This window comes from Falco biarmicus, chromosome 5, assembly GCF_023638135.1.
Source record: "Falco biarmicus isolate bFalBia1 chromosome 5, bFalBia1.pri, whole genome shotgun sequence".
Lineage (NCBI taxonomy): Eukaryota > Metazoa > Chordata > Aves > Falconiformes > Falconidae > Falco > Falco biarmicus.
The window spans coordinates 6,915,849-6,933,187 of record NC_079292.1 but is presented as its reverse complement, the minus strand read 5'-3'; the positions used below and the strand labels follow the sequence as shown (position 1 = coordinate 6,933,187).

At 37.0% G+C, this 17,339-nt stretch overlaps 1 protein-coding gene across 3 annotated transcripts in view; it reads left to right on the top strand.

Annotated features, from left to right (window-relative positions):
* IL17REL (interleukin 17 receptor E like) overlaps window positions 1–17,339 on the top strand; it is a 48,820-nt gene that overhangs the window by 18,586 nt on the left and 12,895 nt on the right. For 2 of the 3 annotated variants that reach the window (XM_056341902.1, XM_056341901.1), the window contains exons 2-9: window positions 1,217–1,244; window positions 6,992–7,141; window positions 7,927–8,036; window positions 9,482–9,596; window positions 11,218–11,262; window positions 12,092–12,231; window positions 12,396–12,467; window positions 14,673–14,727. In XM_056341902.1, the coding sequence (XP_056197877.1) occupies window positions 1,217–1,244; window positions 6,992–7,141; window positions 7,927–8,036; window positions 9,482–9,596; window positions 11,218–11,262; window positions 12,092–12,231; window positions 12,396–12,467; window positions 14,673–14,727 (715 nt within the window). The remainder of the gene's footprint in view (window positions 1–1,216; window positions 1,245–6,991; window positions 7,142–7,926; window positions 8,037–9,481; window positions 9,597–11,217; window positions 11,263–12,091; window positions 12,232–12,395; window positions 12,468–14,672; window positions 14,728–17,339) is intronic. The other variant, XM_056341903.1, reaches the window with a different exon arrangement.

The window sequence follows — 17,339 nt, the reverse complement described above, 5'->3', positions numbered from 1 at the left end:
TGCAGAAATAATACGATTTCGCTTTACAGCTGTGTTTATGATGAGGACAGAAATGTGGACAAAAGCCTCATGGAAGACCAAGCTGTAGCTATTTTGTGATGTGCTAATGCTTACCCAGGCTGCAGTCTCGTTTGTCTGCTACTTGAGAACTTCCAAATGTCCACTGAGAGGCTTTTGCTGACTCTAAGACTCACAGGCTTACTGGCAAGATCCTAAAATGTTTTGATAGGACTGGGAGCTCCAGTCCATTTGACAACAGAGGAGATAAAGTGTGCCTGCTTATTTTGTGGGTGTGACAAAAGTGTCTCTGTGGATGAGACACTGATTTTAAAGGAAAGCTGAGGGGAACATATATGCCCTATACAAAGGAATACTGGTATAAATGCGATGTCAGAAACATGAATCCCAGCACAGCGGAAAAGAGTATTTGCTGGCTAAGTAATAGCCTTTTTTTAGAAGTTATGCATAGTAGTCAAAATAAGATTTGTTATTTTTATACTCTAAAGAATTTTAGCGTGTGGCTAAGTGTTTATTTTACTGGGAAAAAGGATGTGGTCTGTTTGAAAGATAGCTGTAAACTTGTTGAAAACTGTGTCAGGTTCACTTTGCCTCTTACAAAAACACTTTCACGCTTGAACACGGTAAGTATTGTGCCTGAGTAATTTCATTTTCAGGATTCTGAGCCAGATAGTTCTCAGAAATAAAAAGGCAAGTCTTATTTCTGAACTTAATTTGCAGTTACTGTAATACTTCCTTCCATTGGTCTAGTATGATCTTCTAAAAATCATATACTATTCAATAGTGTTCTAGATCTGTTCCATTAAGAAATTTCTTGGTTTCTTTGCCCTGGTATGAAGCAGTCCATTGTAAAGTTTGGCAAAACAATAAATAAGCTTTTGGTCAGTGTAAATGGCAGTACCTGCTAAAATGATGTCTGTATTTGATGGAACTGTTATACTTGTTACAAAAATTGCACCTCAGTCAAAATAATGAAAATAAGGATAATGCTGATCTTATGTCCTTGTATATATCAGGCTGTCATATGCAGTAGTGATGTGCATTTTCACTGTTTTTGAAAACCTTTTTTTTAACTCAAAAAGTATTTTGTTGTGGACTGTGAATATGTTTATTTGTTTAAGGTATGTTTATTTGTGTACAATGATAATAATTTTTTTTGTAACCTCAGCTTTTATAATATTTTTGTTTCTGTTTGCAGGGGATTCATTGTAAAAGCAAACCTTCCAGTGAGTATACATAATTAATATTTTTACTGCATATGTTTTTGAAGGATAATTTATTGCAGATAATAAATCCATTTCCCTGGTGACATACAGTTCACTCTGACAGGGTATTTGCCACCAGTTTCCTTCTACAAAACATAGGAAATTCATAGACTTTGATTAATATTATGTTAATAATGGCTATGCACTATTGTTTTATGGTTTTCCTTGCCACAGTTGGTCACTGGGAGAATTTGCTTAGTCATTTCACGTATTTTTATTGCTCCTACTTACTATTATTGCCTACAGTAATAATACAGGCTCTTAAATTACCTGAACTCTGAAGCCTCCATCAATCACTCCTCCTGCGCACACAGTCACTTGACAGGGAAGTAGGAGGAAGCTGCCGTGCAGGCAGTCCCCTCTAAGAGGACAGTCTTAGCTGGAGGCCCAGCTCTGAGCACCGCTTTTCTCCCTGGTGCCTTTCCTGGATCTGTGTGGCAGAGACTCCACAGACAAGGAGAAGCTGTGATGCTGAGCCACACGCATGTGAGATGCTGGTGCTATCTCAGTGGGGTGTGAGCCAAACATCAGCTGTCACGAGTCTTCCTCTGAAAGCATGGCATTTATGGGACACATGTTGAGGTGGAGAGAAAGAACATAGCTGTGGAAGGGGTGCATTTAAAAGTCCTACCTGAAAAAGTCTCTAGCCTTCTGCCGGTGTGCAAAGTGAACCGTTGGTGGCTGGGTCAAGGATTGTGAATGAATCTTTTTAGGATTAGGCAGTTGACGTGCTAGTTACACAAACTATGTGGAAGGTAGAAGAAAAAAACAGGGATGTTGACCTTTGCTCTGCCTAGCAGAAGCATGCCTTCATACCCTCGGGCAGCACAGGCTGAGGAAACCAAACCCTTCAACCCTGGTCTCAAAGAGAAGAACTTGGTTATGAATCTGTGCTGGGTATTACACAAATACAAATCTAGATAGTGGAGACTTACTACAGGTACCACGAGGTGGTGATTCATTCCACCCATCTTAGGACAAAGTGATTTATATGCTGGGAGGGAGATGAGAGAGGTTCTCCTTTTCTGTTGACTGCCAGAGGTGTTTAGATGATGCACATAAGCTAAAACTAGATGTTTAGCTCTTAGCTGGATGTAGACTTTGGGCACTGAAGAGTTTGTAAACTAAAGATCCTTATCTTTCAAGATGATGTGCGTGAAGCTGATTGTAGGTTTTCAGTGTTGCCTGAAAATGACTTATCAACTATCTTTAACACAAGAAACATGTAGGATGACTCAGCCTTACAGGGATGATGAAAAAACAGTTTTTAGTTTTCACCTTAATTCACTTGCGCAACTGTGGGTGTATACTTATTTCCATACTTCCTTTTCTACAGTCATTCTTTTTATTATATATTATTTGAGGGAAAATTACCTTAAAAGACCTTAACTGTATAATAGAGCACCTTTACAGTAGTCATTGCTTTTAGCTGCAACAAAAAGATGAGTTTATTTCCTAAAATTTGCAACTATCAGCTCAGTAGTATTTGGCAAACATAACTTTGACTCTGCCTTCTCCCTTCTGCTCTTCTAGGCTATTAGTAGTACATAAGGACTACAGTGGTATTTGAAATTCACTGTAATATATCCAGACATTGACATCAATATATCAACGATTTGAAGAGCATTACATTCTCAGAAAATGTATTTGGCTATTTCACGTACGGCTGTGAAACCCTTGTAATTTACTGTGCATTGAAATCTGTTGTGAAAGAGAGGTGGTCAGTCTGATATTTAATCAATTTCATAATAGCTGTAAGTACCTTTAACTGGCCAATTTTGGTATTTATTAACTGAAGTGCACCATGTGGTTATCTTAGGAGAGCATATCTAGTTTGTTTATGAATTTTGTTGAATCATCCTAATGCACAGATGCAGCAGATACTGTGGTAAATCATATGCAAATAGGTTTGAAATGTTACTGTAATTTATAGTCATGGAATGATGCTCCAGTGAAGCAATTTTAGCATGCTTTAGCTATGCTCGTAGATTTAGCACTGTCAGTATCCCAAGTAGTTCAGATTCTTACAGTTTTTGTAGGGAAGAAATAAACAAAAAACCAGTTAGCATTTTCTATTGGGTGTTGGCCTGGACCTCTTATTAATGGGTTTCCCCTGGATTTTTTTTTGCTGTTCTCCAATTTCATCTTCTTGCCTGAGGCTTCAAATTATCCATCTAATCATTTCTATTGCGTATTCATTGCTCAGCTCTGGCTTCTGTACATAAGTGTATATAAGGTGTGTTTTGCTGTTGTGACAGTTCTAGGTTGATTGCTGCATGATCAGATAAAAAAATAATCTGCTGTGGTTGAGCTGATGGTGGAAGTACAAGGAAAGTGTCTACATGCTGAATAATAAGCCTTGACTTCTTTATGCCTGGGCTTATATGTGTCCATAATTAAGGAATCTTTTATTACAGCAACAATCCCTATCTCATGTAGGGCTAATTACAGCTGTAATTCATAAACATAAAATTTAGGCAAGATTTACTCGGCAGATGGTTTGTGTAGCAAGATGTATCTTCATGTCTTCTGGGGTGTAGATCAAACTACTCGTGAGAAAAGGGAAGAGGAGTGTATTCCAGAGGAAGCTATCTAAGGGGGGGATTAAAAGATGATAAGGTAAGAGTTTACTAAAGAATTAGTCAGAAATGAGTCTCATACTGTGATGACTTATAGGATGAAAATTATTTTCTGTCAGCTCTTCCATGTATTATATATTTATTGTGATCCAAAGCTAATATCCTCATACATGATATGATTCCTTTAGATTATTATTAATGAGTTTTGAAGCATCTTTCGCAATTCTCAAAATGTATCATAAAATTAATGGAAAAAACCCAAAGTGGAAGAGTAATTTCATTTTATCTAGTGTATTACTTATTTATTCTCATTTTGAAGGAAGAAGCTGGGATCAAGGAGGATACTGTCATTGCTTATGGACAGACAGTGGTCCCTAAAACTGTGTGTGTGTGTGTGTGTGTGTGTGCATCTGCCTGGTACTGATCCAATGTCACTAATGCACCCGGGTATGACTTAGGATTCTCCTGATATAATTCCAAGCCTGTGACATCTGATAGCACCATACCTCAGGCAGTAATAACTAAGGACCAAATTCAAGTAAGTCATGATAGTCTTTCCTAAAAGTGAGTAAGGTCAGATGACAAATTCAAGTAAGTCATGATAGTCTTTCCTAAAAGTGAGTAAGGTCAGATGATACAGTCAAATTTACCCAAACAGAATACTTTGTAAAGAACTGTCAGCTTTGGCAATGTACGTACATACGTACACACGTACACACACACACACACACACACACACTGCTCTTCCCTTCAATAATTTCTACACAGACATAGGAATGGCCAAGATTATAGGTCTGGATCAAGAAATTTACACCAACAACCAAGAAATTAAGTAGAAACACTTGCTTCTGGATACCATTTGGTATCCACAACTGTATGCCATACGATGCAGTCAAGAAAATATCTTTTGAGCAAAGAGACAGAGCTAAAACTAATCACTTATCACATTATTAGTAATAATTATCAGGCAGTTCTGCAATATAATAACCTCCCAATTAACTGTGGGTGGATTGATTGGGTGTTGTACAATAACTCAGTCCTGAGATACTTTCAGAATTATTACACCACCCATTCTTGGAACATGGGATACAATGTTCACATCTGGCTGCTGTGCACTGTACTTCTTAAAGTTGCCTCATCTCTGTGGAAACACATTTGCAAATTCTTCAGAAGTCAATGTACTTCACTGCTCTTAAAGGCTGATTTGTGTATTTTGAATGATCTGTGGTTTTTCTTTGGTTTGCACAAGTTGTCTTCTCTCATTGCCAATGATACCTTGGATAATTGACAGTTGACTCTGCTGTCAGTTGAGGTAAAGTGTCCTTGTTTTCCATTCTTTCCACTTAGTTCATATCAGCATATCCTGTTGCTTCCAAAAGGTGCTTTATGGCACAAACACAGGATAATGGAGTGGAGATTCAGGTGTGAAGCGTTTGCCTTTTCCTTTTTTTGATATGTATCATGCAGGACTTATTTCTCCTGATACCAAGTGTGAGTCACCTTAAGGCCTGACAGATTCAAGCCAAGGTACCACATTTATGTCAGCCTGTCTTCATGTCCTGCATGTATCAGTATCTGATCCTTGACAATGTGTTTCAGCTGCAACTGGACACTGTGAAAGTGAGGATGTCGTAATATAGAAAGAGGTCCTGTACAAGTTAACACACTTTCAGTCTTTAAATTTAGAGCACTTCAATGAAGGGCTAAGTAAGGGTAAGCTTTGCCCTTCCTTCTCCTCCGCATCCTACCTTTCTTCTGTGAGAACTGTGGGTATGTCTTCTGTGTGAGTCAATGGGCATCCACACTTCACAACAATTCTTGGGTAGACATTGAGGGATGCATCCTTTCCCTACGATTTGAGTTAAGAGTGTTCTATTTTATGGCAAGCACAGTATTGTGGCACTGCTGTTTCATACTATTCTCTTTGCCGTAGCAGTTGAACTCCTTCGAGGAGTATGTTAAGACGTATGACTAATAAGAGTCAAATGTTTTTTTTTGTTTTTCGAGCCTCTCCCCAGGGGGAGTAGAGTACTTCATTTTACTTGGGTGTCTTTTAACTTTCATGCTATGTACCAAAGTGAGAAGGGTAAGAAATATTTCACAGAAATTACTGTGGTGTAGTTACAGATAAAATGAGGTGTGCTGCATTGTATACCACAAAGCCAAGGGACAAAACCCTTGCTATTTATTCTGATAGTTTCTTAGACTCTTTAATTTTTGGGACTACAAACGATGTATGTAAGGTAGAGAAGCCCAAGGAATACATTGGGGATTAAATCCACTGTACCAGCATAAATTCATAAATAAAGAACTGATTTCTGTGCAGGGCTGCCTGAGAAGTAGAAAGAATTGAAATATGGCTAACTGGTGAGACTTGGGGCCTTAAGACTGGTTTGTTTTTTTTTTTTCTTTTACATTAGCCTACAGAAGGCAGCTTGCAAACTGATGTCCTAAGGCTTTGGGATGACTAAATTTCCATAGGAAAATAAGATGAGACAGAGACATAGTAGCTGTGTTCTGTGCCTACTGTTCACACCTTAAAGAAGGCCTGGATAGTATTTATTCTGGTTTTGTTGTTCTAGTGTAAAGCAGAAGGAAATCCTGAGGGACTTTTCCATGACTAGGAATGCAATGGTGCCCTCTTGTGTGAAAGTGTTATTTTAGCCAGCCGTTGAGACCATCAGCCAATCCTAAAAATAAAATACTATGAGAGTGCTCACAGTATACAGGTAATGGTTTTGAAAAAGAGTTTAAATGAACTATTAATCTAGCCACAATCTAGCAGATCTGATGATTTAAAACCACTGTTGGTCTAGGTGTGCTCTGCTAGCCTGAATTGTTAAAGTGTGATTGCTTCCTCTTGTGGGTTAAGACTTCCCCAAGCCAGCAAATTTATTATCAAAACCCATCTGCAATGCAGTTCTTTCCGCCCCCCTGCATTACTAGTGAAGCCAACTGGTTATGTTGGCCATGTGGAAGTGTTAGGTAAAGTACTGGTTTTGCTGAAGTCAATGGTGACTTTCCTACTGATTTCAGTAGAGGTGAAGCTTTACCTTTCTTTGGTGCTTTCTCTCCCCTAGATATCTTGTACACAATGAGATTTTTCTGTCTTTGTATTTGTATTTGCAGGTGGCATTTTTAACAGCTTCTGCCACGATGCCCCTGCATCTTTATCTTCTATGGTACTGAAAAGCATGAAGATCTCAACAGTGATGAAATGTGTCCAAGGAAGCCCATGCTCTCTTCATTTAAACATTAAAGGAACTCTGAGTCTGGATGGTAGGAAGCAGATTTGCTACTGAATCATTTCTGTTTACTTTTTGCTTATAGCTGTTCAGCCAAATTTTGTTCCATATTGCAATATTTGTGTCCAAGCTGTTTTCATGTAGTTATATCAGAAAGACATTTTTTGTGAAACTATTTTACTACAAAGCAGGATAAAGCCATGGCCCTTCTCAAGGGGATGAGAGCTGCAGTAATGAATTCAAGACAACTGGATTTTTACTTCCAGCATAATACATTTAACTTGTCCTCTACCGGTGCCCCAAGCATACTGCTGCCCTTTTTTTCTTGCTCTGACATGCATGCATGCATACACACACACACACAGAGACACACACAGTGAGAATTCTGTCTGCCCTGGTGACTCAGACATGAGTGACTTCCCCAACAGAAGGAGAAACACTTTTGGCGTCTGAAGTTACAATTCTGCACTAAACCAAAATGAAAGCACTCAAGCTTTGCCATAGTCTATTTTTACTACCACCTTGCCATTATCTGCTTAGTGTGTTACCATTTAGAGATTTCCTGGTGTGCTTCACTCAGCCTTAATTTATTTTTTAAATTTGCGTAATTAAAGCTTTATTTTTTAGCAATCTGTATGAAATCCTTGCGTCTACCCCCATGTGTGTGTTATATATAATGCCTCTTTTTTAACAGAGACAAAATACATGTGCCTTTCACTTAGAAGGAAAGATTATGATACAGTATATTTTAATTTATTTTTTCTTTTTCTTAAAGATGCTCAGATTAGATTTTTGATATTTATTCCTAACTCATTTCAGAGAATATCCGTGGGCTGGAAATATGTTCTCTTTCACTGGACACACAGCAATCTCAGTGCACAAATGTGAGATTTGCTAGGAAAAAAAGCATGATGCTTAATGGAAAGAAGGTAGACTCTTTTTTTGGGTTGTTTTTCATTTAAATGTTTATGAGTCTTTGACAGAAATACTTTTTGTATCTCTCTCATATTGACTTTGTGGAAAACTGAAATGAAATGTATGCTTCAGCATTGTCAAACGAAACACCATAACAAATTGTCCTTTTATAACACATAAATTAAGATCTCCACCGGTTTTGTACTTATTCCACTTAACTTTTTGCAAAACAAGCTGCCTCTGCAAAGCCTAATTTTCATATCAGCCTTGCTAGCTTTTTTTCAGTGCCTGCAAAATTGTGGGAAGCTTTTGTAACTCCAATTGCTAGGAGGCACCGTGCCTCAGGGATTTTAAGTGCATACGTATCATTTATTTAAGTCCAACCATATCAATGGAATTTACACATCTAGAAGATAGCCAAGTGCCTAAGCACTTGTGCACATCTGTCCTAAACTTATGGTAATAATTGCAACAGCAGAGTACAATTCTTTACTAAACTAAACTCAGAAGTATTTGTTATTAAAATTTGCAACTGGGGAAAAAACAAAACAAAACCCATCCTTGACCAACAGTTTAAAAAAGACACGATTTTTTGCTTTCAGTTACTGGTGGATAACTGTTATTAATTCTATACAAAATGTGTAACTTCATGTGCTTTGTGAATGTTATATTGATTGCACATGTGAAATGAAGTTCTTCTCCCAGTCCGCAACTGCAGTTTATGCTCTGTATGACTTGATCAGACATCCCTACAGGCAATGCAGGGCCAGCAGTGAACAACTGGTAGCTTTTGGAGTAAGGTAAGTTTATAGGCAAGACTCAACAAACATATGTAATGGAATTTTCTTAGTGTCAGTTCAGTGACTAGAATGTGTCTTTTACCCTCCAAACGCCTTGTACCAAATAGGAGTATATCCAACATGAAAACCAATATGGAATTTAGTAGTTACTGTTACCAGTGAGGGAATGACCTGCTATATGAACTTTAGTCTCCTAAATTGCTTTGTCTTTCACAGACTGTTACTAGAATGGATAAGTTTGCTGAAGTTGCCATTAAACATTTAAACAGAATTTTTTTTCCTATTCTCCAAGTGTTTATGCTTGTAAAATGCCTACAAATTGGGACTTTTGGTAGTATGAAAAGCGTGTTGGTTTTGAAGTTCAATACGCATTAGGTATTGTATTTCTATGCTTTTAAGATTATTTGATAGCTTCTAGAAATGTGGATTTCTGGAAGTGAAGAAGATAGGAACATCATGGATAAGAAGTAATGATAACTCTTTGAAATCCTTTCATTAAGTGGATCTGCGTCTTTTACATTGTTAATGCTACCTTAATGCTCTTTGTAAAGATAAATAAATCTGAACAAAGAATATTGCTTGCTTAACTCTGATAACGAGGGGTTTTCATGTATTCTGGAAGTAACACGCAAACTTGATTTTATAAATGTTTTGAACAGGTGCAGGTACAATTCAATTGCATTGAAGTCAATGTAGCACAACACATCTATGTGACCATGAAAACGGTACCAAATTACTGTGAAGTCAAGCTGAGTCAGGAATACTATGTTGAAGGTAGGAAAACATCTTAAACCAGATGTTTTTCAAGAAACATCTTTTCAAAGACAAAACCAAACCAAACTAAAAAGCACCAAATGCAAAGCCAAATCACATTCTGGGATGCACTGATCTAACTGGTGGTAGATCAGGTATGCCAGGACCACTCTTATTCTACATTTTGATGATTAATTTTGTGCACATAAATGTCTGACTTGCTATAAAAAACAGAGACCAGAGTTTATATCTAAAAGAATACAGAAAACTGAACTACACTATGCATTTGTCCTAATTGGCCTTCTTGTGATTGGCATGTACTCTTTCTCTGCCTGCAGGCTCAGTCCTGTGCGCTCTCTGTGCATAAGCTGAAGCCTCTGCTTCTCTTCACTGTTAGGCCACAGGTGGTTTCAGAGGCTGAGGAAAGCTTAACAGGAAACTGTGAAGAAATTTCTTTTTATTTTCATTAGCTAGCTGTTCTATAGCTAGCTGTTTTCATGTAACTGGATAAGATAAGGTAGCTTTTTTTCGCTTTTTGGGGGGTAAGGTGCCTACTATGTGTGTATAAAAATAGGTTCAACACTGTGGTCCAACCAAGTCCAACCACAGTGTGGCTAGTGGAGGCAAGTGCACCAAATAGTGGTGCAAAAAGTTAACTGATACTCCTCATTCGATCCAGTGCCCAGGATTGTCCTGTCTTCCCATTTCCAGAGTGTGTGGGTAGGTGGCTCTTGCCCTTGCCCCTTGGTACAGAATCATCCTTTGCACACAGTATGAGACATGTTGTGAATGTTTCAGGCTTTCATAGAAAGAAAGCCTTTTTATATTTAAAAAGCCTTTCATTTTCTTCATAAAACCCAATTCACTATTGAAGTAGATATGTCCTTTTTGAATAAAGGGTATGTGTGTGTGTGTGGGGAAATAGCGTTTTATAAAGCCCCTTTTTAAGACACTTTACAAGGCTAAGGAAGCAAAAATAGGAAATATTTCTCTGGGGAAAAGAACTGAGTGGGGAAATGAGAGCAAAATGCTGCTCTAATACAGAGTTAAGCAAGGAGAGGTGAAACCAGTAGGCAACACATTACGAACTGATTTAGTGTTCTTAAATCAAGATTTAAGTTTTGGAGATACAAAGATATTAGTTCTGAAAGTGGGACTGCCCTCTAATTCTGGGAGCTAAATAAGATGTTTCTCTCTAAGCCTGGAGTAGATTCAGAATAGTAAAAATACACAGTTTATAACAGAGGAATAAACCTGGTGAACAACAGGAGTAGCTTTCAATGAAAGAATAACCGAAATAATAATAATAAATTGTTACTACTACTACTACTACAATTATTGTTAGGTACTTGGTAAAGAAATGCAGTTGTATATCCTAGGCTGCCACTTTAAACTGCTGGTGAGGTTTTCCAGCAGAAACCCCATACTGGTGAGACAGCTCCTTAAGGCAAGTTGTGATATAGTCTTTATGTATGGTAAGGGTACTTTTTTGTTGTTTATCTAGAAGTGGATGTAAATCTGCCTTTAAAAAGGCGTATAAAATAGGTTTCCTGTTGGGAAGCTATTGGATAATTTGGCAGTTTATTTACACAGTGATATAAATGAAGTAGTACTGAAGAAAACTCTGGCTTCTGTTTTGCAGATTGCAGGAACAGTGATGTGGGAAAATATATTCCAGCTTGTTTGGGTGAGCTGATCTTCTACACAACTTAAAGCTGTGAGATACATCTGGTGACCTATGCAATATGTTTACATAGCTGAATAAGCAGAGCAAAAAATGATTTACAACTACCACTGCTGATAATTACTATGTAGTTGATAGGTAATGCCATGGAAAATGTGTTTCCTTGTATTGACTTGGAAATGCATGATAGCAGATAAAGGTACGGACAACCTATTTAATACTTAAACTTTTGGAAACAGGTTTGTGTTCTTTTGATGCACTTCAGATTGCTGCTTTTATATTTTGTCTATAGATAGACCTTATAGATAGACTGAAAAGAATTTGCCAAAAGCCATCTTGATTTTGGCATAGCCATGAATACAAAAATAATGAGAACATCCCTCCACATATTGTATTTGTCTAACATAATTGCACATATTCTCTATGTAATGAAATTGAAACCTTGGGATAATCAGCTTTTGTTGTAGTATTAGTGTGTATATTTCAAGTATTTGTACATGAACTACGTAAGATTTCAAGTACTAAGTTTGAGGTACAATTGGTAGGTGCCCTGGCCTCTCAGTATTGCCAGTGCAAATTTAAACCTGAATAATACTGAAATTTATTCTCATGAAAATTATTATATATAATAAAATAAGAATACCTTTAAGAATATCAGCATATAAAAATAATTAATTCAAACATCCTAGGTAAGAATCTATAGAAGTTGAATTTAATTTCCATGAAGTCATGAAATAAAATCTGAACGTTTTATAAAGAAATAACAAAAAGAATTAATAAAGTAATAAAGAAACAGATGTGATAATTTCATGCTTGAATTTTCTTTTTTTAGCTGGAAAGTTTGATTATAATGTAGACAGGGCAAGGAAAATTATATCAGTGAATGTATCCAACTTTCTTCGGGATCAAGATTATTACGTTCGCCTGTGCCACAAATGGTTTACCTGTGAAGATGTAGGGGCATTTGCTGTGGTGAGTTGAAGTTCAAAGCAGTTTGTTTAACTGGTGGGGAGTGACTTGTAAATGGAAATGCTCAATTGAGGTCATAGTTACAGGAAATGTCCTTTTATATCTTTATTTATCTTCATTAAAAGTCATTTACTGTCCTGGATTCATGACCATCTTTTTCATTTCAGATCAAAGGGAAGGAATCTTTAAAATCAGTTTCTCTGAAATATTCTCAGCTACTCCCTTGTCTTTGCATTGAGGTAACACAGTCTGGAATTTGGTATATACTTGTGTTTCTGATGGAAGAAATTTTATCTGGGAGTTGTGCTAAGGAAGGTGGAAAAATCTGTAGAAAAAGCCTCTAGACCTAAGTTTTTGACTAAGGCTTGTCTGACCTTATGATTATGCAAATGTAGAAGAGATTTTTTAGGAAACACTAATTAAAACATGGAGATAAGAAAATGGGATACAATTTACATTCATTTATGGAAGGTATTGTGTAAGATTAATTTGACTGATTTTTTATGAGCAATGAAAAGACAGCAAATTTAATCTGACTGAATTTCAGCGTAGCAGTTGATACAGTGTTGCATGAGAAACTAAAAGAGGAATTCAGGAAGCTAGGAGTGAGAACAAGATTTGTATGGTAGATAATACCTAGCTGGAGGGCTAACTTGAGTATTGTTGAATGGGGCCGTGCTAGCAGGAAGGTTATTTAAGGACCACACTTAGAGCAGTTCTTATATAAATGTTTTCATCCATGACATGGACACAGAAGATAGGAACATGTTAATGAGATTTGCTGATAATACAGTTGAGAGGTGTAATCAAAATGGAAGAGGGTCAGGATAATTGTGAGAGACTAGAGAGCTTCATATGTGAAATAATTAAAGGAGCATGCAGTGTAATGCATGAAGTGCAAGTTCATGCACTCACTCTAATAAAAGGAATTATTGCTGTAAGATGAGAGTCCTCATTTAGAAATAACAGTGGAGGGAAAAAACATCTGGATGATTAAACTAACGTGCTTAAATGATGTAAACTTTAACAAAGGTCTATTGGGTTGGATTATTGCAAGCTAACAGGAAAGTATGGGCGAGGCCTTCTTTGAAATAGTAGGCAATTCCTGTATCCACGTTCAAGAAGGATTCATTCAAATGGAAGGTGTACATAAAAAATCTAGGATGGCTGAGGAATGGAGAAGCTGTCTTATACAGAAAATTCAAAGAACATGTTTTCAGTAGCCTGGTAAAACACATGCAAATAGAAAACGTTTGTTAAGTACAGATTAGAAGGGTCACTTACAAGGAAAAAGACCAGATTTTTTAAGCTAAAGCCATTCTTGCCACAAGAATGAAAGGGGGATAAACTTAATTCCATTAATATCTTCAGGATAGATACAGATTTTTTTCTGATAATCTGAGAAGTGAGATTCTGGAATATCTTTCATAAAAAGGAATAAAAAGTCACCAAACCAATTTAAAATTATCTTGATAAGATATAAAGATACTATGTGAACCTAGTTTCTCAGTGAATTTTGGGGGTAGAATTTACCTTGTGGATTAAGATACCTAAATATAGATGTCCAGATGTAGATATCTACGTTTTAATTAGATGTCCAAACTCTTAGAGTCAGTGGAGATCTAGTTAATGCAGTTGGTTACTCAGCTGACCAAATGTAGATGGCTATTTTGGGATGTGCTAGATAGCACTGCAGACTCCACTGGCTGCATTGGCTAGATCTTCATATGGCTACTATAGTAGTAATTTGGGCACTTTAGTTGCACTGAGATGTGTAAATTGTAGGCATCTAAAATCACATACCTCAATATGCAAGTTGTGACCACAAGGTTTCTTCCAAGCCTAAGAATTATTTTTATTGCACTCTGAAAGCTATGAGGTAACTGGAAAGATGTTATTCCACTCACTGTATGCACAGAGAATTCCACAATATGATTGCTGAGCAAACAGATGGGAACTGTAATAGAAACATTTGAACATTAATCTAAATAATTAGGGTATAGTAACAGCCATGCACATATACTTGCAGATTCGATTGTTAGTCCTCAGATTTTAAGGATATATCCTTTAGCACTGCAAAGGCCAGGAGATCAGATGTTGTCATTCTTGAATGTCTTTTGATACCCCTAGAAAGTAATGACACTGTAAGAAACTTAACGGAAATCAAATCAGAAGACTTTGTAAATGAAACTGGGCTAAATATATGACTCAGTAGGAATAAGGTGTTAGAAGGGATCACCTTAGTTCATCAGCTCCAATCCCCCTAATGATGCACAATAAAATACATATCTAGTGCAAAACTTAATTTAAAAAAAGAACTTCCAAAGCTTTCTAATAAAGTATCTTTATCTTTGGTGGAAAGGTCTTCTGTCACATTCTGTCTGTAATGTTAAAAACTGGTGTATTTGAGAATCTTTAGCTAATGGCCACTTTTTGGTTTGTAGGGTTGGCTGGCAGTTCCAGATGCAAGGAGGATACAACTTTGCCCCTTCGAAAATGGCAAGTACTGCGTGATTGCCCTTTCTATGAGTGATTTTCAGCAGCTCCAGTAGTATGTCATCATTTGAGATTAATCTAAGTTGAAAAACATACATTGCAAAACTTCAAGGAAATCATCATATTGGTTTGTTATACTGTGGGTAGCTGAAGTAACTTACTTTCAGACCAAATTGTTCACCAAGTTTATGCCAATATAAACACTAAGTAACTTTCTAGTCATTTCCCACATTTGCTTAAGTCATATGCAAACTGGCCAGAGGGAAGCAAAGCCAATGAGGTCAGCTTTGAAATGCTGGTGTGAGAATAGGGCTTCAAGAAGAAGGTGCCTGACACCCAGCTTAAAGGAGGGAGCAGGGGGTTGAAGAACAAGACAGTTAACTGCATGTGGGAGCTCCCATACTTCGTGGGAAACCATTGACACATAATGTTCCAGAAAAGTCAGAGTTTGGTCTGAGGTAACAGCTGAAAAAGAAAGGGATTTTTTTTTCTATTTATGCAATAGGGAGCACTTACAGGAATGCTCCAGCTCTGTCTGTAGCTATGTCTATGTCATTTAGTCAGAGCTGGCTTCAAGGTCATCAAGGCAAAGCCAGTTGGCCATCTGCAGTATGAAGTCCTCTATTCTTAGTAGCTGTTCAGCTTCTGGCTGGGTCTCATGGGGCACAGGTTGTTTTCTTCCAAATTTTCTCGTATCTCTAGGTATTTCCTGTACTTGGAGTGGTTATGCTTTGCAAGTGCGGGAAATTGGGTTCATCAATCCCATGATTTCTTCCTTCCTTCTAAATTTGCTTCTTTTTCTTCCCCTTCTGCTGCACTCATTCTCCTCTCTGATGCCAGTGAATCAGAAGTATGGGGATAGCTGGAGCACAGGTTACAAAGCTTTATTAGTCAGAGGAAGGGTAGTAGGTGCTTTGGCACACTGAGCCTCTTAAAGCTTATTTCTGTCCATTTAGGAAGTTCCAATGGACAATTACAATTGAAAACTTAACTTATAGCTTTGGTACGGAAGTGAATATGGGAAATACTATTTTACAGCTATCTTTTTTGTTTACTCAGCTATCCTCTTTGCAGGAATCTCAAGCAATTTTTCAGACTAGCACGCAGCTGTTTGAGTATTTAAGTATATAAGGAATTCCAGCTTTTGAGCCACGTATCTTTCTTTTTCCTAACTGACAGCTCTGTTTGCTGGAATATCTAAAGTAGACTGGGTTTTTTGACTCATTTATCATTGATGTAATAAAGTTGGGATTATAGAGTTAGTTCTCTGGTAGGAGGTAATTAACAGTTGTGTATCAGAAAGAAGCTTCTCTGTGTAATAACTGTTTGGGGTTAATGTAACTAAGAGAAGAAAAGGAAAAAAGAATGTCTATTGGTTACTAAGCCATGTAATTATATGAGACTGAAGATGAATGAGCATCTTTATTATCATGTAAATAAGTAGATGCCACAAAGGAATAAAAGAGAAGGGAAGTCTGGTAATAAGTCAATGAGCAGGCCTGGAAACAAACCTGACAAGTCTTAACTGTGGTACTATTCTCTTAAGTATTAGGATTACACTTACATTATATCTACATTCTTACAGACTGTTACATTTAAAATGTAGCTGTGAAAACTGTCAGAAATGTTGGGACTCAGGACTTTGCAGTCAGGTTAAATATTTTCTAAACATTAGCTTTATAGTAATGTCCATTTATTAAAAATGGCATTTTAAAAAAAGAATCAAAATTTCCAGCAGTTTTTTTAAAAATGGCATTAAAATTTTCACTTCCTAGAAAGTTCCAGTATTTTGATGTATACGCATTGGGACACAAAGTTAAGATGGAAAGAGGCTTGGCAGAATCTGGAAAGTTTCTATTAGAAAATGTCCAAAGGTTTTATTTCAGGACATTTCTGAGAGAAGTAGTACCAATAGGAATGTTATACGTGGTGGGAATTGAATTTGGACAGCTGGTGTTTCCACCCTAACGTAGATTGTGCTTCACTTTGCTGCGTTTTCTAGTCACACGTATTGTTCACTTCTCTTGAACATACAACTGGCCATGTTTCCAAGTTTTTGCTTCACAAATGGTTTCAGAAATACATTTTTCTCCTACTTCTGACAATTAGAGAGATGCAAAACTTTCCAAATTACTTCTTTAAGAGCTGAAATATCAGTTTGAAATTCATACTGGAAATCCTCTCATCCACGTGCAGCTAAATGGCAGAGAAAGTCATAGGAAGTGACTAATTTCACCAATCAGATAAATAAGACAGCTTTTATTTTATAACAGTGCCTATTTAAGGTATCCCCAAATAGATTTTGACTAGGTCTGAAATTATGATGTTCCTAGTATACATACAAATAAGATTTATATAAATGCTGTGGAAAAATTATTTACTGTGAATTACTTGCATAGCTTTGTTTACTATTGGAGCTCTTGATATTCAGCTAAAGGCTTGAATTTATCTTCTTACGTATACATTGTGTACATGTAAGTCCTACACAAGATGCACAGAAAACTGTCTCCAATACCATGACCTCTGATCATTAATGTATGGGTTAATTCCAGTTTACCATATGCAGTTAGGTGAAGGTCTTTGGTTAGGAATTTACTTGTGTAACACTCCCCCCT